Source organism: Durio zibethinus, chromosome 4 (genome assembly GCF_047325235.1).
Source record: "Durio zibethinus cultivar Kanyao isolate XHJ-2024 chromosome 4, ASM4732523v1, whole genome shotgun sequence".
NCBI classification, from domain to species: domain Eukaryota; kingdom Viridiplantae; phylum Streptophyta; class Magnoliopsida; order Malvales; family Malvaceae; genus Durio; species Durio zibethinus.
The window spans coordinates 12,210,515-12,227,481 of NC_143165.1; the positions used below are offsets into that span (position 1 = coordinate 12,210,515).

The following is a 16,967-nucleotide window of genomic DNA, read 5'->3' on the forward strand; positions in this document are numbered from 1 at the left end:
AAATAAATTTAAATTTTATATTTAACAAAAATTTAATTAGTTATATTTGAATTAAAATTTAAAATATTTTATTAATTAAAATAATTAAAATATATTAAAATATAAAATTTTGATTACGTTCGTAAATTAATTAATAATGTGTATAAAAATATTTAAAATCAATTTGATTGATAAATCGATCTATTCAATTTTGAATTTGATTCAATAATAATAGAATCGAATTCAATTCAAAATTTATTTAAATTAAATTTAAATAATTTATGATTATTAATATATCATTTACAATCCACTCAACGTGCACTAAGCATTGCCAATGCCATAAGCTACAGTATTATGCAGCTTCGAGATGATTATAATCTACAAATTTCTGGCACAAAGCTAATACATCAAAACTTGAAAACAAAATAATCTCGTTGCTAAAATTTATTGCGACCTTTCAAAAAGAATTGGCAACAAGAATGGCTTGCCTGCAGCGAGCCTTAGCCTGCTGAAGCCTCTCACTCAAAGTCTCTTCTTTCACTGCAGCTTTCACCATAGCCAAATCCATTTCCATCAGCCTCAAAACTCTAAACAACTCAGTCACCATTCTCTCTTCCACTTTCCCTTCATCTCTCAACACTTCTGCTTCTTCTCTTGCTCTTTCTGCAACAATTTCCCCTGCCTTTGCCAACAGTTCAGTGGAACCAAATTCCCTCTCAATTAACCCTTCCAACTTCTCCAGGAAATCCATTATCACATACCCTTTTGGCTTCTCCAAGTGTATCTCCTTTGTTCTCCTCCAACCAACCTCAAAATTTGGTGGTTCAGGCTTTGCAATTTCTGGTCTGGGTTTTCTTTCCCTGATTATCTCTGATCTTCTTCGTTTTTCAATGGGGAAACTGTCTGGACTTATGGTTGTATCATGGGAGATTGGAGATGGAAAATCTGACTGATCAGGTGCTAAGTTTGAGTTTGAAGTGCATTTGGTAGTGAAATGAAGTGTTCTTGGTGAATTGCAGATCGACAGGTTCGATAGATGAAGAAGGTTTGGGAGAGAAGGGAAGTGAAGTAGAGTGGCAGCCATGGCAGATTTGGTGGAAACCAAAGTTAATCGGTGAAACGTTGAAGATAAGGCTATGGCAATTGCTGCTATTTGTCTTATTGTTGATCGCTGTTTGCTGGAAGAATTAAGACATTGCAAAATTATCCATGGAGGATAGATGGATTAACTTAAGAAGCTTAATATTTTAGTTGGAAAATTATCCAAATAAAATAGAATTTTTTAATTTCTTTATTTCTTGTATATTTAAAAATTTTAATGAATTAATATAATAAATATTAAAATACAATAATATTTTATTGTTACTTAAAAAATTTAAAATTTATAATTGATATATAAAATAATAACTTTTATATAATATTAATAATATTGACAGTGGGGCATAAAAGTTAGTAGAAGTAATAATTCGAATAAACTAGATTTATTTAATTTTTAAAAAAAATATATAAAATTATAAAATTTTAAAATTTGGTATAAATTAAAATTAAATTTTTATACGATATGATTTGATTGAATTAATTTGAAATATTGAATTTTATTATTTTGATTCAATTTATTGATTTTTTAATATATATTTTTAATATATTATTTTTATATACTTTTTAATATATTTAAATAGATTTAAGTATAAATTAATTATTTTTATTTTATAAAAATTTAAAACAAATAAATTAATAAAAATATATAATTCAATTTGATTTATTTTTTTCAATATTTCATTTTTTGATTTGAAATTCGATTCAAATTTAATATATACATTTAATATTTAAATTTAATTTAAATTAAATAAAAAATTCGATTTAAATTGAACTAAACATTATGATTTCAGATTGAATTTTGAATTTTTGAATTTTTTTTCACCTCTAAAAGTTAATAACAAATTAATCTAATTAGAAGGGAAACACAATCACACTTAATCTTATGATTCATTCAATTACTTTAACAAGTGACACATAAAATAGGAACGTAAAATATTCATGCTACTCATAAATTATTTAGACTTATTTTAAAAAAGCCTAAATTTTTTTTATTCATATTCAAATTCGAATAATTTAATACTTAATTTGAAAGATTTGAAAATCTAATCAAAATTTTATTTTTTAATATATATAAATAATAATAAATAATATAATTTTAATATCAATATTTATAATTTTATCAAAACTAAATTGAATTTATCAAGTGTAGCTCAATAAATTTATTTAAATTACAAATTAAATTTAAATATTAAAAATAAAATTTGATCGAATTTAAATCAATTTTTAAATTTCAAATCTTATCAAGATCGATTTCAAATTTAATAATGAATCAATTCAATTTGGTTTGACCATACTCTTAACCGTAATTTGCATGCTCTTAAGGTATTCCAACTCGTAAAAAAGGACTAGTAGTATGCATTCTTTTAACTGAACGAAGCAACTTTGCCAAATCAAACTTAACAGAGTTGCTAAGTTTATTTATGGCATCCATGGCAAGCGACTATTCCAGCTTGAGCAGCCGCAAGACACCAGCAGCTATACGGCCCATTGAATCCACTTCACATTTGCACAGGAAAAGCAAGATGCTGAAGTTCATCCTTGGTTACAATGGCCTCGTTAACAAGAATTTAAAAAAAAAAATTTTTGTATATTTATTTTAATAATTTATAATAAAATATTTTTTTTATTACTGACAAAATTACAGATAATACATAAAGTTTATCTATTAACGATGCATCAAATATAATTCAAAATATGTAACACAAAAAAAAAAATGCCCTATACTTTATTTAGGTTTTCTTTGTCTTTAATCAATTTGGGTCACCAAAAGTTTGGTTAGTGAATGTGATAGCAAAGTATTTATGTTTGAAAATTTTATTTTAATTTAATTAATTTGTGTAATTATTGTTAAAGATATACCTGATAATTCGTATATGTATTATATAAAATATTGATAATTCATATATTCGTATCATATTTTATATTAAAATAATGTGTTATAATTTATGTCGATACGAAAATATAAAATATTTTTTTTATTTTATTAAATTTATTTATGATTTTTAATAAAATTTTAAATTATATTATTTTCATATTTTTATTTATATCATTTTCGTATTATGTTTAAGATTATCAAACTTAATTTAACGTAACATCCAACACAACAAAAATTCAAATATTTTTTTTATTTTCAAGTTTTAACTTTTTTTTAATGTAAAAAAAAAATACTATTATTTAAGTTTTGGTAACATAAAATTTCATATATGATCATCTAGATGAAGGAATAACTATAAAATTTATAATCCACTTTTGGAAGCAATCAAAAAGCAAACATACCCTACAAAAAGTCATGATTTGGAGCACAAATTTTGTGCTTGAAACATATTTGGGAAGGTTGTTTTGCTTTTGTTGTTTTGTAGCACAAAATTGCAAGAATGACCAAATCTCATGCCTTTTAGGCTTTTACCCTAGGCCTACTATTTTAGTCATTTATAAATTAAATTTTTTACATTTATTTTACTCAATGAAACTCATGTATGAAAAATTAATACAACTTTAAATTTCAATGAAAGTCTATTAATCCACATAAAATTTTAAGGATTAAATCTAATTATCATACCAATAAAGGATTGGTTGGGGTTTGGTTGGCTCAATTAGTAGGTTCTATTAATATAAAAATTTATAATTTTTTTAAAACATAAATGCAATTTATTTTCATATTTTTAAATGTAATATAGAGAAAGAAAAAAGTGAAATAAATTTAAATTTAAAAATCTAAATATACCATAAAAATATAATATTAATAAAAAATATAAAATTAATACGTTTTAAAATTTTAATAATAATTATATATATTTAATAAAATAAAGAATATATTTTATTTTTTTATATTAATATTAATTATAATATATAATTTTTATATAAAATATAATATAAATAATAAATTTTAATATTTTATATGTCATGAATATACTAATTATTTAATTTAATCCAAACGGCCAATAAGCCACAAAAGAGTAATATAAATGGGGCGTAGAGGAAATCCAATCGCCAAAGCAAAAGAAAAAAAATAAAATAAAATAAAATAAAAAATACAACTTATTTTCTTCATTATCCAATCTGTTTCTCTCTATAAAATCTTTCATATTTCTTCGTTCTTCTTTTTCTCTCTTTCATCGGATCGTTTCCCAACAAATTTTAGGTCCAAAGAACCCTAAAAACTACTTCCTTGTAATCTTAATATTTTTTTCTACTTTTTTTTAATTTCCCATTTTATTTGTATAAAAATTGAATTATTTCCCATACCAAAAAAAATTCTTTCTTTATTTTCTGTGTAATATTTTTTTTTAAAATTTTTTTGTTTAATTCCAATCAAGACCTTTTCAAAAAATTAATTTTTTCTAATTTTTATAAAATAAATAAAATTCTGTGTTAAAAAAAAAAGGAGAATAAAAATCAAAGCGGTATTCTTTTGTTTTGTTTGAATTCAAGTTTGTTTTTATTTTCTTCAAATGGAGACACTTGTAACCTGAAAATTTCTTCAATTAAGAGGCTGTTTCTTTCTGGGTTTTCATCAATTCCTCTTAATTTCTCCATTTTTTCAAACAAACTTAGCTTTTCTTTTTAATTTGAGAAAAGGAACAACCTTTAAGGTTATGTTAGAAGGAGAAATTGGGGAATTATTAGAGAGAATTTTGATATTCTGGATAGTTTTAATTGTGGGTTTTCTTAATTGGGTGTTTGGGATTATGAGGAATAGTGGAGATGGACAAGGGAAATCTAAAACGCAAGGTGGGGGTGTCGTTTCCAGGTCAGCTAGGACTTCGTTACGTGCCATTTCCAGTTACTTGAGGATCGTTTCTTCAGGGGCTTCAACTGTGGCACGCTCGGCGGTTTCCGTGGCATCATCGATTGTGGACAGGGAAGATGATTCAGGATATGATCAGGTAGGAACCAAAAGAAGCTTCTTTGAGTTAAAATTTTATTTTATTTTTTAAATTGGAGAATTTTAGTAGCATGTAGAAGATATAGTTTTATGTTTGTCATTTTTAAATATATTTTAAAATTAAGATCTGTTTGGTACATAAGATTGTGATAGGATATATGATTAGGATTAATTTAAATAATGTCATACTATCTTGTGTTTGATGTATATAAAGATTAGGATAGGATAATTTATTAATTGATCAAGTTCCACATTGGGATATTAAAAGGATTTGTTATGATATATAAGTTGAGCCTTAAACGCAAAACTTGACGAATGACTTTCGAATAAAAGAGGACAATATCTTACAAATTAGATGCAGACTCTACTAATGGTATCAAACAGTCACCAGTCGGATAAGAGCTAAGTGTTACATCATGAGAGCCATCTATAGAATCTCAAGGGAGCTAAGTGCTACAAGGTGGGAGTCATTTCTAAAATCCCAATATTTGGTGCAATATTGATTCTATGGTTCTATGTGTGTTTTTTGTTGGGTTTGACGAGGACATCAAGTTTTAGTGGGGGAGTTTGTGACATTTCAATCTCACATCGGGATATTTTGAAGATCTGTTATGATATATAAGTTGAGACTTAAACTCAATACTCGCGAAGAGTCTTTTTGGGATAAAATCGTGAGTGAAAGTAAACAATATCTCGCAAGTTGGGTGTGGATTTCCACATGAAAGATATACTTTTAGGCTTTTTTTTTTTTTTAAATATACTTTAAAATTAAGAGCATAGAGCATATGTGATTAATATCATATTCCTTTGTCAATTTTTTTGATGTAAAGGTTCATTGGGCTGGGTTTGACAAGTTAGAAGGTGAGGAAGATGTCATTCGACAAGTTCTTCTGCTTGGTTATTGGTCTGGTTTCCAGGTTTGGGACGTTGAAGAAGCAGATAATGTCTGTGACTTGGTTTCAAGAAGTGATGGTCCTGTTTCATTTATGCAAATGCTACCAAAACCAGTGGCAGCAAAGAGATCAGGTGACAAGTTTGCAAACAGCCGTCCCCTATTGGTAGTTTGTGCTGATGGGTCTCGCATTCAGGATGGTTCTTGCAATGGAAGTATCCCCACCAACCATGATTCGGGAAATGCTAGCATTGTGCCTACCATTGTCCAGTTTTATTCCTTGAGATCCCAATCTTATGTACATATGCTAAAGTTTAGATCAGTTGTATATGCTGTAAGGTGCAGTTCTCGAATTGTTGCTATAGCTCAAGCAGCTCAGGTATGTTATCTTATGCATATATTTTTGAGCATCCTTACGTCTAGTCAGAGTTTGAGAACTAAGTTTTATATCTTGCAGATAAATTGTTTTAATCCCACAACATTAGAGAGGGAATATACCATTCTTACAAATCCTATAGTCACAGGCTGCCCTGGTTCTGGAGGTATAGGTTATGGACCTTTGGCAGTTGGTTGTAGGTGGCTGGCTTATAGTGGAATTCCAGTTGTAGGTTCCAATTGTGGACGAGTCAGTCCACAACATCTTATGTCTTCTGCAAGTTTCCCTGGTTTTTCTTCAAATAGGAGCCTGGTTGCACAGTATGCAAAAGAATCAAGCAAGCAACTTGCTGCTGGGATTGTGACCTTAGGAGATAAGGGATATAAGAAACTGTCGAGGTACCTGCCTGATTCATACAATTCTGCACAATCAGGAAGTCCTGGCTGGAAAGGCAATGGAACTGTTAATGGTCATTTGCTGGACACCGATAACATCGGAATGGTACATATTTTCTCCTCAAGTTATGTTACACCTGCAACTTAGACATGTATTTTTCATGCCCCCTTTTTCCCTTCTATTTTGCACATTTGGCCCCATGTATAGCCTTTAATTCCATGTCTGCAAGTTGCCAATCTTATGTGTAGTTAGACAGACTTGTATAAAATTCTGTTCAACAGCTTATGTATTACTATATGTCTTTTAGTCTGAGGCTTGCATTCCTCTCATAAAGTACATAATACGAAATGTTTTTTCAGTTGTGCTCTCTTGATTGCCAATTATCTACGAAAAGAATACCAGCAAAACCTTATTACATGTCTTTTAGTCTGAGGCTTGCATTCCTCTCATAAAGTACATAATACGAAATGTTTTTTCAGTTGTGCTCTCTTGATTGCCAATTATCTACGAAAAGAATACAAGCAAAACCTTTTTATTACATATCACTTATTATTTTTTCCATGGGCTTATCAGGTTATTGTCAGAGAGACTGTCAGTAAAGTTGTTATTGCTCAGTTTAGGGCACACAAGAGTCCTATTTCAGCATTATGCTTTGATCCCAGTGGGACCCTTCTCGTGACAGCTTCAGTTCAGGGTCATAATATCAATGTGTTCAAGATTATGCCTGGACTTCAAGGAAGCTCTTCTGCATGCGATGCACCAGCATCATATGCACATCTCTACCGGCTGCAGCGTGGTTTTACAAATGCTGTAAGAACAGCATCAATGTCCAGTATAATTCTTATATGTTATTAGTGACTTGAGTTTTTTCTTAATCTTTTTCCATTATTTTAAGATTTCAGGTAATACAGGATATTAGTTTCAGTGATGATGGCAACTGGATTATGATTAGTTCTTTAAGAGGGACAAGCCATCTATTTGCTATCAATCCAATGGGAGGATCTGTAAGTTTTCAATCTGCTGATGTTGGTTTTGCCCCTAAAAGTAGCGGTTTGGGTGTTATGACTAAGACACAAATTCATTGGCCGCCTAATTTAGGAGTACAGACACCTACTCAAACAAATCTTTGTGCATCTGGACGTCCAGTGACACTTTCTGTTGTTGGCAGAATAAGGAATGGAAACAATGGTTGGAGAGGCACTGTAAGTGGTGCTGCAGCAGCTGCAACTGGCAGGATGGGTTCTCTTTCAGGGGCCATTGCTTCCTCTTTCCATAACTGCAAAGGCAATAATTTTTTGTTTGCTGAGAGCAGCTCTTTGAAGACAAAATATCACCTTCTGGTTTTCTCTCCTTCTGGATGTATGATACAGTATGCTTTACGACTATCGGCCGACCGTGATTCAACACCTGTTGTTTCTGGATTAAACACAGCATATGATTCAACTTTAGAATCTGATGAAAGGTTAGTAGTCGAGGCAATGCAGAAGTGGACTATTTGTCAGAAACACACCCAAAGGGAGCGAGAAGATAATGTAGACATATATGGTGAGAAAGGAACATCAGACAATGGTAAAGTATATCCTGAAGAAATCAAAGAGAGAACTACATTCCCTGACCCATCCTCTGTTGACAAAGCAAATGCCAACCCTGAGGAAAAACATAATTTGTATATTTCAGAAGCTGAGCTGCAGATGTATCAAGCTCGAAATCCATTGTGGGCAAAACCAGAGGTATTATTCTGTGGTTAGGAATTCCTTAGATGTTTGTTGTTGAGATATGCTTATGCTTGGAGGTGCCAGCTAGCTTATTTGGTATAGTCCTTTGCTGGTTATGCCTAGGACTTGGGTTCAAGTCTCACTTTTCACTATGGACTCTGTGTCTTTGCACACACGGGTGTTGTGGAGCAGGTTGTTGAGAGAAACAAGGGGAAGGGGGGGATTATCCCCTGTTCTGTATGTGTGGCCGTTGCAAATGAAATACTGTGTTTTTCTTTTTGAAGAAATTCATCTTTCTTCTTGTTCTATTTCTTTCCAGATATACTTTCAATCAATGGTGATGAATGGCATCAACATGGTTGAAGAAAACGCTTTTGGAGGGGAAATAGAAATTGAAAGGTTCCTAACTTGCATGATTGAAGCACAGTCAAAAGACTTAGTTCCAGTTTTTGACTACCTTCAAACTCCTAAATTCCAGCAAGCAAGGTGTGCTGAAAGCTATGTCTAGCTGTTTTTGCTGATTCTAAGGATGCATCTCAATTCTTTTTCACCTGCACACAAGTCCAGATATTTGAGATTTTTGGTTCATAGTATCATTTCGAAAGAATGCATTCTACACCAAAGCAAAGGAGTAGTTAATTTACAGGGTATAGGATCTATTAGTTTAACAGTTGCATAATGTGTATCACACTTTTGGTTTCTTTAGCCCTTGTTTTTGTCTACTTTATTGTCAAATCGCATTTCTTTCAACCGTTAGACTTGCTTATGTTGACATTCATGGATGACTCATTAACTCTTATCCTCTGGTTTACAGGATTCCAATTGTAGATAGCTATAGCAATGGACGCCTGCTGCATCAGAGGACTGGGCTGTCTGAAAATGGCCACCTTCCATGTAGAAGTAGCTCTGGCTCTCTTGACTCCATGACCGAAAATGGTGCTGCAGTTGCTGAACTTCACAATGGCATCGAAGAAACTAGTTTGAATGGTTCTCAGATACCTATAGGAACCAAGGACTTTGTAAATAAAAGTGACAGCCTTAAAGCCAAAACTCGGCTTGAGATTGTAAACAATAGAGAGAGCTCAAGAATGGAAGCTCAACACAAGTTTGTAAATAATAACAGTGAAGGCCTCAAGACGGAGAATCATGTTGAAGATGAAGGTGATGAGTTTGATTAGAGGTAATTTTACTATTTCTAGTTTAAATTATTTGTTGAATGTTGTTATAAATGTTTCCAAACTTATCATTTGCAATAGCTCAGGATCTTGCATAACCCTCAAAGTGATAAACTTACATAATTTAAATCACTTTCATTCTCACTAGGATGTTCAATGTTCCTTGTTATGTATAATGATATGATGCCATCTACCTCATTGCTTCTTTTACCACTCGTCATTTTAAGGTGTCATCACATTTCTTATTGTTTAATTTAATGGCTCAATAAGCTGGTGTGCCATCTGCCATGCCATGTCAATTAAAGGTCTGCACGTAGGACATGGTGGGACATTGGTCGTTATGGCAATTAGTTTCTATATGAACTTAATTTGGAATCTTGCAATGAATGTTTAGATTATAAAAATGCCTGCTTGAACATGGTGTGAACTGTCCCCATTGTTAAGTCGTTTATGACAAAAGCAGTTTTTAATGTTTCCTTCGGCTATAATTGATTTGTTTTGAACCTGAAGCTTAGTTCAGGTGGTTCATCCAACCTAAGACATGGTTTCAGCAAGTTTAGAGTTTGAATCATAGCACCTGCAACCCCTTCTCCCGGCCTCTTTTGTTGCCATCTTGATCCCTTTTTTTTTTTTTTCATTGCGTGTTATGCTTCTAGTTGAATTGATTAGATAACGAACTTTCTGTTTAATAGTTATGATTATGGACTGAAGTTTGTTCTTTCTTTCCCATTTCGGTTGTGCAATTATTCTTTTGATTTTTCACTGAGGCTCTTATTAACAGTGTTAAATACTATGGGTGGCAATATAAAAACAAGAGGCAGAGGGGTCTTGACTGTGAAAGCAGAATTGTTGATACCATGTTGTTGGGTTTTTCATAATGTAAATAACAGACAATGAATTCCCAATATGTAAATAATAGCATTACCTTATAATAACTGGCTTCTATTCTGTTAATTTGAAAGTTTATTTGTTACCTTCTTTACTTTTTAATAGATTTGATAATTTAAAATACGATACGAGAATACGATATGAATAAAAAACATGAAAATAATAATTTAGAATTTAAAAAAAAAAATCATAAATAAATTTAATAAAATTAAAAAATTGTATTGTATATTTTTATAATAATACAAATTGTGATATATAATTTTTGTATAAAATATGATAATTGTATTTTATATTGTTACGTGAATTATCGAATTTATTTTTTTATCTGTTAGAGAAGAAAAAGATAGCCAAAAGATATGGCTAGGTTTCTCTGACATAAATAGTTTTATAAGCAGAAATCTCACGAGTCATGACATTTTTCCAAGACGAATGACTCTTGTCTGAAACATGCTTTCCAAGAATTCTTTGTCTAATAAACCCATGGCAAGGTCTTTTTTGGCATTCAAGACGGGCACTGTCATTACATTGGCCTTGGTATATATACACTTTTAGTTTTTTCAAAGAATGTCACATGTTAGGGATAAAAAAAAGATAGCAGGTATTGGGAGGAATAAGGAAAAAAAATTAAAAAAAAATTAAAAATTAATTTGAAATCATTAAATTTAGTTTAGTTTGAATTTTTTTCTTATTCGGATCAAATTAAGTTTAGATATTCAATGTATATATTAAGTTCAGATTAAATTTAGGATTGAGAGATAAAAAATTAAAAAAAAATTAAATTGAACCTAATTATATATTTTTTATTAATTTATATATATAATTTAAATTTTTATAAAATCAAAATAATTATTTTATATTTAAATTTATTGAAATGTATTAAAAATCATATTAAAATAATATATAAAAAATTAAAAATAAAATTAAAAAAATGATAAATCGAACTAATAGAATTTAATTTGAATAAGATTATATGAAAATTTAATTTAAATTTAAATCAAATTTTAAAAATTTATAATTTTATATATTATCCAATAAAATAAAATCGAATATAATATGATTTGATTCATTATCACTCATAAATAATAAAATTTGAACTTCAAATCTTAATGCAACGTTTTAAAAGTGATTTAATTAACAAACTAAACTAAATTTTAGGTTCGTATATTATATAAACACTTATTTACACCATCTCTTTTTAATCTACTATACCACAAGCTAAGAAGCTAGAAAAAAAAAAGAAAAGATTTCTTACATTTTATTTTATAGAATTGGTTTTCCAACCACCAAAAACGAGAAGATTTTGGTTATGTTTCATTACAAAATCCCAAAGCCGAATGATCTAACTCCTATAATCCAACCAAGTGCAAGATATCAACCTGAATTGATTTGTGCCATACAGTTTGTTGAAGACCATTTCTCAACCATGGCCTTTCCCGGCTACTAGGCCTATGAACAAGGAAAATTAACCAGAGAAGAAGAGTAAGAAATACTCGAGAAACCAAATGTAAAGCAAAAGGCATGGACTGGAAGGGGAATTGTTCTTACCCATCTGTCTTCCATTCTCAGCATTGGAGAGGCTGTGCATGGTTGGAATCGTTGCTGAAGGCTGAATTTTATCTCATCATCATGATGATCATTCCACGTAAGACTATTCCACCACTGTAACTCCCCTCTTATTTCTCTAAGAGTTGCTGCATTGCTTGTTGCAAAAGGAAGCTTTGTCAGCATGGGACAGTTTCTCACTTCAATCATCTCCAAAGCAGGCCATGCAGGCACCCTTGAACAAACTGTCTTTAACATGGTCAAAGCTCTCAATTCTATGACTCTTAGTTTTGGGATCATGTCTATAGAAACTTCTCCTGAAATGATACATTTCATTTTTCTGCAGTTTCTTACCTTGATCTTTTCAAGGTTTTTAACCTGTTGAAGTAAAGCAAAGGATATGAGGGTCTTCAGTTTTTTACAGTCCACCACTTCTATGGTTTTTAGCCATCTGAGGCATCCTCTTCTAGGGACCATGCCACCCAAAATTGCTGATAAATTTTCTAAGCGAGAGAGGCTTAAATGCCCCAAGTTCGGTAAGATGCTTCCCAAAATGTTCTCTCCACTTATCAGACTAGTAATGCAATCACACTTTGATATAGTGAGTGACTTCAAGCTTTTCAGGCCGGACAAGCTATTGTTGACAGCCAGTTCGGATAAGGCACTCATGCCTCCACATATAACCAGGTCCAAGGCACTTGCAGTGCACAACAGCCCATTGAGCCCTCTTCCCATAAGGTCGACTCCTCTGAGAATGACTCTCTTTTCATCATGTTGAGTTGGCAGATGGTTTGAATCACAACTGGCTGGGCTAATTTGTATGTTAAACTCTTTCAGTCTCCTCAACCAAGCAGCATCCAGTGGAAGAGAATCAACCTTTTCTAGTCTTATTTTAACTATTGATAGCTGCTCCAGGGTAAGTATTTCATCGAATGCAACTCTCCCATCTTCTACATGGCATCTGGCATCCCAGTTATATGCACCGAAAGACATGTCCAATAACTCCAGGCTTTGCAATCCTGAAATTGTACCTGCTTCAATGGTTTCTAGATGGTGTGTTCGGGACAAATGTAGTTCTCTCAGCTTGTTTAGCTTACTCATCCCGTTTGGTAGTTCCCTAAGTCTAGTGCCAGAGAGATCGATCACCTGGAGTTTATAAAGAGCTCCAAGTGGGGGTAGCTTCTCTAGATAACAACAGTCTCTTAGTAGAAGAGCACGAAGCTTCTGTAGCTGACTAAGAGAAGGTGGCAAAGAAGCTATATGAGATTGGCTCAAATTTAGGACTCTGAGCTTTCTAAGTCCTCCAAAGAGATTATCATGGATTTTGTTAATAGGATTACCTAGATGGAATAGCACAGTTAGCTCAGAGAAACCAGATAATTGTTTGGGTAATTTAGTGATGTTCATAAATGAAATCCTTGTCCGAGATTCCTCTGACACTTGTTTTATTTCATCTGAGGTAGTGCTGGATTCACATGAAAATCCACTTTTCTTTGATATCCATATGGCTACATCCCTGACCAAATCATGCAATTTCACAGTTCCAGCCGCTTCACCTTGTTCTAATAAGCAATAGTCCATCAGAGTTTCAATCAAAGCTATCCCATCATTGAAACATTCTTCTAGAGACTGGTGTTCATTGATTAATCCATCAGCTATCCAGCATTGAATCAATTCGTTTGTTCGGATCGAATAGTTTTCCGGATATAAAGAACAAAACAGAAAGCATGACTGCAGAATCTTACTTGGCAATGAGTTGTAACTCAACTTTAAAGGAAGATAGACTTCGTCCTCGATGCTTTTGATGTGAGGAGCTGAACACTGCAAATGGTGAAGTGCATGTTTCCACAACTCAATTTTCCTTTTGTTCCTCATTGATTTCCCAACTGTCTTGAGTGCTAATGGCAAGCCACTGCATTCCCTTGCAACTGCCCTTGCTAGTGGATTAATGCCTGGTACTTCTACCGCATCTCCCGCATTCTGAGCAAACAAATTCCAAGCTGCTTCTTCGTTTAGAACGTCCAGCTTGATCTGTTCATCGGTCATTATTGCCCTGCAGACATCGAGGGATCGAGTTGTCAGGAGAATCTTACAGTTGGCTTGATCATAGCTTTCGGGGACCCCCACACTGTCCAAATCAATTTGCTCCCAAACATCATTCAGAATCAGGAGGAACCTTTTCTTCATCAATCTTTTAAGCAGCATCTTAGCCCTTTCTTCCAAGGAATCGTTGGCATCCAATTCTAAGTTCAATCTCTTGGCTATTTGAGATTGAACCTTGTTCAAATCCAAGTCCTTTGACACTGTGACCCAGATGACAATATCTAGTGCTTCCATCAAAGAGGACGACTCAAGCTTGTTGTTCAGGTTTCTGACCAATGTAGTCTTCCCCACACAGCTATCCTTTTGTTTTCATCCCGCTTCAACAATTCCATTAGTTTGTCTATCATCTCTTCTGCTTCTCTCTGACCGGCAAGAGATGGTCCTTGTTCCTCAACAGCTCTTACAGGAGACTTCTTGACAGTAACAATAGTATCAAAATTGCAAGAATCAATCAGCTTCTTCACCACAAGAAGCTTCTTTGCCATACGTCTGCTGAGCCGGTACCGGGTAAGAATGTTGCAGCATGGACTGCATCCTTGTACAGCGATCCCATCAGCCTGTTCTAACATTGGCTGTACTTCTCGTTCGATCTCCTCAACATTTCTAAGCCATCCTTTGACTTGTGCAGTTGGACATTTCCCTTCTGTTTCAGCTAATCTTACATCATCTTCGATCCCATTCTTTCGATCCTCAAGTTTTTCTATTTCATCCTGCAGGCGTTTGGTGTTATGGTGGAGTTTTACAAGGGTGGAAATGCTTGAAAAGAAAAAGTTGAGCGCACATATACCAGTTTCAGCAAGGACTCCAATCACGGTATCCATCGCTAGGGAATTGAAAAGTTGTGTTGGAAGAGCATTTATAGGCCTTGGATGTTGAAAAACAGCCAAACCTTATAGGTTGAACCAAGAACAAGAGTTGAATGATTTTGTCATCACCATGAAATAGTCCAAAGAAAGAAACTTCCATCCAAATCTATATTTTGTTTCTATAAAGCATCAATTTGGTTTTTACATTGTAATCTCTGAAAGAACCTGACAAGACATCACCAGAATAGAACAAAAAATGATATAGCTCCAGCTATGAATGTCTCGGGGAATCGAATAGAAACTTGTGGCTGAGCAATGACTTGGTAACAAGGAATCTACTCCGATCAAATGCCTGATTGTGGAACGTTTTTTATTTCTTTCCACCCTTTTATTTTTACTTTCCCCTGACATTGCACCAAAATCATGACGTTTTCATTTATTAATCAATGTCTGCAGAAACAGGAAAATGTGAGGATTCAATCCATACTTGTCAAGTGTTTTGTTTGTTGATAAAACTATGAGGTTTTCGAATCTAAGCAAATAATTTCTGATAAGTTGGGTTACTTTTAAAGACTGTAGAGATGTTGAACAAAAGGAACAAAGCAACCGGAACATGTTCCAACATGGTAATCAACAACTTTGTTGAAACATGAGTTCCATATATACATGAGTCTTTGTTTTGAAGTTCATATTTCTCTGGCATGATGAGGTCATATTTCTCTGGCAGGATGAGGCTAATCTATGTAAATCTTTGAGAAACATTCCACTAGCATAATTTGGCTTTGTTGAAACATGAGTTCCACAGTTTGGCTTTATTTTGGTGTTATTTTTTTATTTTTTACTTGGTAATTATAAAGTATAGATACAGATATGTAATATAGATATAATATAATAAAAATACGAGAATAGGATAATTTTTAATAAATAAATATATATGGCAGGATGCGATAATAAAAAATATTTTTATATCTTATAATTATCAATTAAAAATATATAATAGATATTGGCCAAAATTTTAAAAGATATTTATTTTTATGAAAAAAAAAATTAATGATAGACACAACAACATAAGAACATATGATGTCATTATCCATACGAGAATTATTATTTTTTTTTTTTTATCATATTTAGCTAAATTCGACAAGTATTTGGACATATTGCAAACGTCAAAATATCAAATATAAATACAACATCGATACATGAAAAATTTAAAAGTGTTTGTGCTTCGTTACCTTGTAATCTATATAAATATTTGAGAAACTCATCACCAGCACAGATGATAAACAACAAGCACAATGCTTATGCTGCCGTATATGGATCAGATAATCCAAGCAAAAGGGGTTCACAAATGTAGTGTACGTGTCTGATTCTCAATATGTTTCTTTCATTTCTTCCTTTTTTATTTTGTTTAATGATTCATAGTACTGCACAGGCATTGCAATACTAGATACGTAGTAATTCATTCACTAGCTTTAGTTTCCAACTCACTGTTACATATCTCTGGTACCAATAAAATTGTTAAAAGAAGAGAGAAAATTCATGTTTCTACATTTTTTTTTTTTTTGGTGTGGCTAACTGGCTATGCCTTACATATTTACTAAACTTGATTTTGATTGGCCACAATATTTTGGGCTCAGTTTGAGCCACAAGTTGTGGTTTGCCCAAATGGTTTTCTTTTCCTCATAGCCCAACGAGTCCAAGATATCCTCTTGGGCTCTTCCTCAGTCCCATTTCAAAAATAAAATAAAACCAATTAAAAAAAGGAGAAAAATCTTTATTAATATTTTGCTCGATTTTTTTTAAAGATATAATATGTAACAGATTTGGATTTCAAACCCTTAAGATAATAATAGTTTAGATTGAATCGAATTTAATTTAATTTTTTTAAATAATATATAATATCATAAATTTTTAAAATTTGATTCGAATATGAATTAATTTTCTCTTAAATCTAATTTGAATTGAATTCTATTGGTTTAATTATGTTTAGTTCATCGATTTCTTAATTTTAATTTTTTTATATATTATTTTGATAAAATTTTTAATATATTTAAATAAATTTATGTATAAAATAATTATTTTTATTTTATAAAAATTTAAAAAATATATAA

At 31.9% G+C, this 16,967-nt stretch overlaps 2 protein-coding genes and 1 pseudogene across 7 annotated transcripts; 1 reads left to right on the top strand and 2 right to left on the bottom strand.

The window, feature by feature from the left end:
• Window positions 1-221: 221 nt before the first annotated feature.
• Window positions 222-1,225, bottom strand: LOC111288246 (protein CHLORORESPIRATORY REDUCTION 41, chloroplastic-like). Its single transcript, XM_022879052.2, has one exon. The coding sequence runs from the start codon at window positions 1,061-1,063 to the stop codon at window positions 437-439; it is 627 nt and encodes a 208-aa protein (XP_022734787.2). The 5' UTR covers window positions 1,064-1,225; the 3' UTR covers window positions 222-436.
• Window positions 1,226-4,067: 2,842 nt separating this feature from the next.
• Window positions 4,068-15,062, top strand: LOC111287074 (autophagy-related protein 18f-like). Of its 6 annotated transcripts, XR_016341575.1 has the most exons (11): window positions 4,196-4,964; window positions 5,794-6,234; window positions 6,313-6,732; window positions 7,201-7,437; window positions 7,530-8,357; window positions 8,662-8,828; window positions 9,157-9,522; window positions 11,805-12,483; window positions 12,564-12,685; window positions 12,785-12,863; window positions 12,998-13,385. XR_016341575.1 is itself a non-coding variant. In XM_022877287.2 (8 exons), exons 1-7 carry the CDS (start codon window positions 4,674-4,676, stop codon window positions 9,518-9,520), a joined length of 2,748 nt encoding a protein of 915 aa, XP_022733022.2. In that variant the 5' UTR covers window positions 4,068-4,673; the 3' UTR covers window positions 9,521-9,522; window positions 10,299-10,490. The 6 variants fall into 6 exon arrangements, 3 of the variants coding, with proteins under 3 accessions (XP_022733022.2, XP_089615783.1, XP_022733023.2); XR_016341574.1 differs by having other exon boundaries at window positions 11,805-12,206; window positions 12,294-12,483; window positions 12,572-14,727; XR_016341573.1 differs by having other exon boundaries at window positions 12,572-15,062.
• On the bottom strand, window positions 11,729-14,871 carry LOC111287073 (disease resistance protein At4g27190-like; annotated as a pseudogene).
• Window positions 15,063-16,967: the final 1,905 nt, after the last annotated feature.

Coding starts and splice junctions, on each gene's coding strand:
- LOC111288246 (XM_022879052.2), bottom strand. CDS start 1,063: ATGGCTGCCACTCTACTTCACTTCCCTTCTCTCCCAAACCTTCTTCAT.
- LOC111287074 (XM_022877287.2), top strand. CDS start 4,674: ATGTTAGAAGGAGAAATTGGGGAATTATTAGAGAGAATTTTGATATTC. Junction 6,235..6,312: donor CTATAGCTCAAGCAGCTCAG/GTATGTTATCTT, acceptor TATATCTTGCAG/ATAAATTGTTTTAATCCCAC. Junction 8,829..9,156: donor CCTAAATTCCAGCAAGCAAG/GTGTGCTGAAAG, acceptor TCTGGTTTACAG/GATTCCAATTGTAGATAGCT.